The sequence below is a fragment of the Pteropus alecto genome, unplaced genomic scaffold (assembly GCF_000325575.1).
Source record: "Pteropus alecto unplaced genomic scaffold, ASM32557v1 scaffold359, whole genome shotgun sequence".
NCBI classification, from domain to species: domain Eukaryota; kingdom Metazoa; phylum Chordata; class Mammalia; order Chiroptera; family Pteropodidae; genus Pteropus; species Pteropus alecto.
The window spans coordinates 3,638,872-3,644,588 of NW_006443119.1; the positions used below are offsets into that span (position 1 = coordinate 3,638,872).

The following is a 5,717-nucleotide window of genomic DNA, read 5'->3' on the forward strand; positions in this document are numbered from 1 at the left end:
ATTCCTTTGCCCTTAATCAAATTGCACTCTTTTATTTAAGACCTATAAAAATATTTACTTCTTTTATGAATCCATTAAAGCCCACTCTGATCTCTCTCTTCTGAGCCTGTTCTGTTCTTTTCCTTCTTTTAACCAACATTTCTTAAGGACTGATTTTGTGTGCCAGGACCTACGGACACAGAGTAAAGGCTTGGGTTCCTGCCTTCAAGGGGGATGCAGTCTAATGCGGAAGACAGACATGTCACTGAAGACTTAGGATAGAATGTGCTGAGTAGTAGACTAGAGATGTATAGAGAGGGTGCATTGTGAACCCAGAAGAGGGAGATGTGGAAGGGGCTGTCTCTGGAAAGGCCTCACTGAGGAAGTGTTATTTGGGCTCAGTCTTGACATTCAAATAAGAGCTGCAGGGAGGGTGCTATCAAGCAGCATATAATCACTTAATTACATATTGCTTTGTATTTTTCTTCAATTGTTTAGAGTGCTTGTCTTGACTTCCCAGTGAGGCTAATCAGCTCAAGAGCAGGGACAGGCCTGGCACTCTCTGTTCTCCCAGAATCTAACTGCGGTGCTGGACAAACACCATGTGTTCAGAAAAGGCTTGTTGACTTGCAGCAGATAAATAATCCAAGCTTCTCTGGGATAATTGCCTAGAGGGATCCCCTACCCCTTGCTATTGCAGCCCCTAATAAGGCACTCACACCTAAGCCCTCCTCTGGCTGCTTCTCTCCTGCCATAAGGACAAGACCTCACCTGCAGACACTTGCTTAGCCGCCCCAGATCCTTTATTGACGCCTCTCATTTGACCCAAATACATTAACAACAGATTGCTGAGATACAGCCCCAACTACAGTGCCCCCCCCTTCCTCCTGGCCAGAGAGAGAACCATCGGAAGGATACAGGATTTGAGGGAGTGGGAGAAGAGTGTGTATAGGTAGAGGAAACAGAAGAGAGGCGGAGGCCCAGAGATATGGCAAGAAGAAAATGACAAGAAAGAGTTCAGGGAGTAATGGAAGAAACAAATAATAGATACAGGGACACTGTGGGACAGGAAACAAGTTAGTTGGATGAGATAGCTAGGATGATGTTCAGGGAAAAGTAGCTCATTCCTCATTAGGTGAGGGGGACCAGAGTCTGAGCACTCAGCATACAGATTCCCAGTGGGCCCTATGACAGAAAATGAGCTAGTGGCCCTGGGGGAGCTCAGGCAAGGACAGGGAAGGCAGGAGGGAGCGTGAGGAGAGCAGGTGGGGCAGGGAGATGGTTGTCATGGCAACTAATCATCATCGTCATCCTCGTCCTCCTCATCATCGTCTTCTGTGTTGATCTCGCCCGCTAGTACATCCTCCAGCCAGTCTTCCAGCTCCTCAGCGGAAGGCAGGTCCTCTTCATCATCCATCTCCATCCATATGCTGTCCGCCTAGGACATGGCACAGACAGAGGGCCGGAGCTAAGCCTGACTCAGGTCTTTGAAGCTGTCTTCCCACTCACTCAACTCTGTATATCCTTCCCTGCTTCCTCTGTCCCCTCCCTTCATGTGTCAGTGGACAGGGATGAAGGTCTAGGTTAGAATTAGTGACAGTGGGAGTAGAAAGAATGGCTGGATTGGCAACTAGAACTTCTCCCTTCAATCTTTCTTCCGTTCTCTTGTGAGCTTCCTAAACAGACCTATCATGCCCTTGATGCAAGACTGCTGGTGTCTCTTCATAGCCTAAGGAATAAAGTTAGAAACACTTCAGCATTCAAGGCTTTTCATAACCTGCTTTTCTAGCACTATCCTCAGAAATCTCTAGACTCTCAAGCCATGAGAAACTACTTGCCTTTTCCTGAACCTGATATCCATTTTCCTACTTTCGACATTTTGCATTAACTTTTCCATCAGTTTACAAATGACTTAATTTTCACTTGTAGAACAACTATATATTGTACATTCTCCACTTTGAATACTGCTCCTTTAAACCTTTCTCTGATTCTCTCAAGCAGAAATCACTTTGATTTCTGTGCCTTCCTAGCATTTTATTTGTATCTATATTACAGATTTTATCAGATCGGGCCTGGTAGTTAATGGAATGCTTGGCTCTCTAGTTAGACTGAGAATTGTATGAAAGCAAAGACTGTGGCTTATTCAATTCAACCTAACAATTTCAAAGTGTGAATGAGAAGATTTCTGCCCTCAAAAAGCTCAAAGTCTACTGGCAGAGACACACATAGTACATAAATAGCCATATGAAAGTCATGTTCTCAACGCCAAATGGGATCTGAGAGTTCACGAAAGGAATGATTCCAAGATCTTTCCAAGATCTGGAAAGACTTCACGGAGAAGAGAGGATTCGAACTAGGCCTTGAAGGATGAACAGCCAATTCTAAAAGGTGGAGATAGGTGTGTTCAGGGCACAAATTTCTCCCTCTATCCAGCCATTAGAGTGGGATGTCTGATTCCTCTGGAAAGCACTCAGCTCCTTGTTAGCAGGGCAGAGGAGAGCCAGCTATGCTGGGAAGCAGAGTTGGGGGGCAGCTGGGGGTGAGGAAAGGAAACTTACATCAGTAACATTGACAACTCCTATTTGTGGAGCTGACAAGTCGATATCAAATGTCTTCTCCCAGTACGGAACCAGCTGTAAAGAGACCATATGAAGCAACTTAATGGAGTCGATAAGCACATGAGTCCAGGAGAGGGTCAGCCCAGGGACTAAGGGGACACTATGCACCCATGGTGGGTGGGGGATGGGTCTAGCTGGAGGGCCTGAGGAAAAGGGTAGAGTTAAGCAGTTAACGGGTAGAAATTCCAAAGGGAAAGTAAGGGGAGGCTCAGCTAGCAACACCGACCCCTCCTGTCTGAGGAAACTCGATAGGAAACCCCTGTTCTGATCCTGGATCTGCTACTGTGTGACCCTGTGACTTTGGGCAAGTCACTTCTCCCTGGTCCTCAGTTTCTACATCTCTAAACTAGGTAGTTACACCTGGTAATTGCCTATTTCCTCACATTTCTGTTTATTCATTCAGTTAGCCTTTCAACAATGAGTGCTGGGTGTTGGGGATTAAGCTGGGAACAAAGCCAATCCCTGAGACATGGAAACTCTTTGCTTTGATTCTATAATTGTATACAGTCACATGCAGGGTTAATGTGACTATCTGCTCCCCTGAACACTGTTTTTCTCTAGGAGTGAGCCCTGGGCACATGAGTTCCCTGCCCAGCCTCTGCCTTTGGAGTTGTGTGGGTGATGTCTTATGTGGTTCACTTTCTATCCTGCTCCCCTTTCCCAGGCTCTCTCCATGCCCACAGTACCCTTGAGCACACAGCAGGCATAATTTCCCAGGGCCCCCAGCTGGGAGATAAGGTAGGAACTCTGAAACAAGCACCCCTTAGGACATGCCACAGTCTAGGCCCCACCTTAGGATAGCCTTGCATGAGCGGTGCCTCTTACCAGGGGGAAGTCATCAGGGTCAATCCAGATGATGCTAAGATCAGGATTTTCAGTGTTATCTTGGGCCACAGCCTTGAGAATCTCTAAGAACTCATAGCCATCTTGGAGGGAACGCAAGGGAGAAATGTGAGGCGGGGCAGAGAGGAATGGGACACAGAGGACACAGGAGTCCAAATCACTTTCCCTGCCTCCTACACTCCACATTTTTAGCCCCAGGCCACTTGCACTCTCCTAGGAATGCCACCCAGAGCAAAGACTATGCTCTAACTCTGTCTCTGCCTTCTATCACCCCACCCCCATCCAGTCCAGTATTCCTCCCTCACCTGGATCAGCTTCCTCTGCAAAAGCCACAATATGGATTCCATCCAGATCATCCTCCTGTTGTGGGGGGAGGAGGCGCTTAGCTATACTCTCTGAAATGAGAGAGCCCAGAATGGACTCTAGATCTTCCTTGAATCTAAATTTTATGGAAATTCAGTTTCTGGATAAGGTATATTGTTGTGGTGGTGACCCTTTTCCAAGTGACACTGCCCTGTTCAGCTCCAGGGCTCCATACCTCCTCTGGCATACCCTTCAGCCCCAAAGCTTGTGGCTCCTCTCTTTTCTTCTTCACTAACTTATGTGTGACAGTTCTTTAGAACAAAAACCCCCAAAGTTTGCTGGTGCGTTGTCTTTTCTACAAGTGAGGCATGAGGAATAGCAGGGTGAGATGTCTCTAGGACTTGAGTCTGCAGCTACCCATGCTCCCCCAGGGCCTGGCCCCATCCAGGGGCACTCACCCAGGTCTCATACATACTCTCAGGCTTCAGTTTCCTCAGGGTTGACCTAGAAGAGAGACAGAGTCACTTCTCAATGGGTGAGAAGGACACCCTCCCCAGAGGTCCCCACAACAGAGGCTGCCTCTGGGTCATGCCTAGGGCACAGACAGCTCGTAGCCCCAAACAAAGCCATCTGGCAAAGTCTAAGCTCTGGGCACCAGGCCCAGATCATTGCATGGTTAAAGCAGGTGGGAGAACAGAGGGTAGACAAGGGGACTACATAAGAGATTTTTGAGAGAAAGGTAAGAACTGGACATCTGGGTATTAATTTGCTCATTCACTCATTCTTTCAATAAAATCGAGTGTCTGGGATGTTCTAAGCCTTGTGCTAGGGGCTGTGTAGATAGAGTTGAATAAAGCAGACATATCCCTGCCCTGATGAACAGGACCATAATCTAGGAGCAGAGTGTTGTGAATAAGTGTGGTTTGCATCAATGAAAAGGTATTTCCAGCTGTGGAGTACTGCGAAGGAAGAGAACTATGTGTGAGTACAGGGCAGGGTTTCTCAGCCTCAGCCCTACTGACATTTGGGACCAGGTAATCCTTTCTTGGGGAGGCTATTCTGTGCACTGTAGGATGCTTAGCAGCCTCCCTGGCCTCTAACCATTTAATACCAGCAGCACTCCCCCCAACCAAAAAATGTCTCCAGACATTGCCAAATATCCCCTGAAGAGCAAAATTCTTCCCCTACCTCCCCAATACTTCCACTCCTGTTGAGAACCACGGGTGTAGGGTAACGTATAAGAAAGAACACAGGCCAGATCTGGGTTGGAATCCAGTTCTGACTCTTACCGACTATGGAACCTCTTTAACTGAGGTTGTTAAAAGGATTAAATATAATAATAGATATGGAAAGCACCTCTCAGTTCCTGGCAGACCACAGGCACTCATCACAATCAGCATCACAATGAACTATACACATTTATGGAAGACCTCCTATGTGCAGGGCTCAGGGCTAGATAGAATGCAAAATACTGTGGGAAAGGGTCAGCATATCATGAGCACTGGCACCCAGAAATGTATTATCTCCAAGCGAGAGCAGCTCCCTGGTTGGCTGAGGTTCCCCCAGCCCATGTCACAGGCCGGTGTTCCAGCCTTGCTCAGAGGGTTGCCCCTGCCCCCACCTCCTGTGCTCTTCCACGAAGTTGACAATCTCCTCTTCACTGTTGGGCTTGTCTGGGATGGTCACAGGCTCTTCCATGAAGGCTTCATAGAAATCAATCTCATTCAGCTTCAGGGTCAGCTTCTTTGCCACCTTTGGGATGGGGTTGGGGTGTGGGGAGTGGAGCAGGGCATGTGGGATCACAGTAAAAAGCAGTATTATGGAAGAGCAGGTATTAGGAAGGGAATCAGATACCCTCGGCCCTTGTCACTGTCACTGGGACATTGGAAAAGTGCACTTCTCTGGCCTTTAGTTGAACATGAGAGGAGTGGGTTAGATCATCTAAAACCTTTGGGGTGGGGGAGGCCTGAGGTG

General features: G+C 47.6%; 1 protein-coding gene across 1 annotated transcript in view; it reads right to left on the reverse strand.

The window, feature by feature from the left end:
• Window positions 1-767: 767 nt before the first annotated feature.
• CASQ1 (calsequestrin 1) overlaps window positions 768-5,717 on the reverse strand; it is a 9,076-nt gene continuing 4,126 nt past the window's right edge. The window contains exons 6-11 of the mRNA XM_006922900.1: window positions 5,365-5,495; window positions 4,202-4,247; window positions 3,746-3,800; window positions 3,423-3,523; window positions 2,538-2,612; window positions 768-1,417 (exon numbers count right to left, since the gene is read on the reverse strand). Coding sequence (XP_006922962.1) covers window positions 1,274-1,417; window positions 2,538-2,612; window positions 3,423-3,523; window positions 3,746-3,800; window positions 4,202-4,247; window positions 5,365-5,495 — 552 coding nt within the window. The 3' untranslated portion in view covers window positions 768-1,273. The remainder of the gene's footprint in view (window positions 1,418-2,537; window positions 2,613-3,422; window positions 3,524-3,745; window positions 3,801-4,201; window positions 4,248-5,364; window positions 5,496-5,717) is intronic.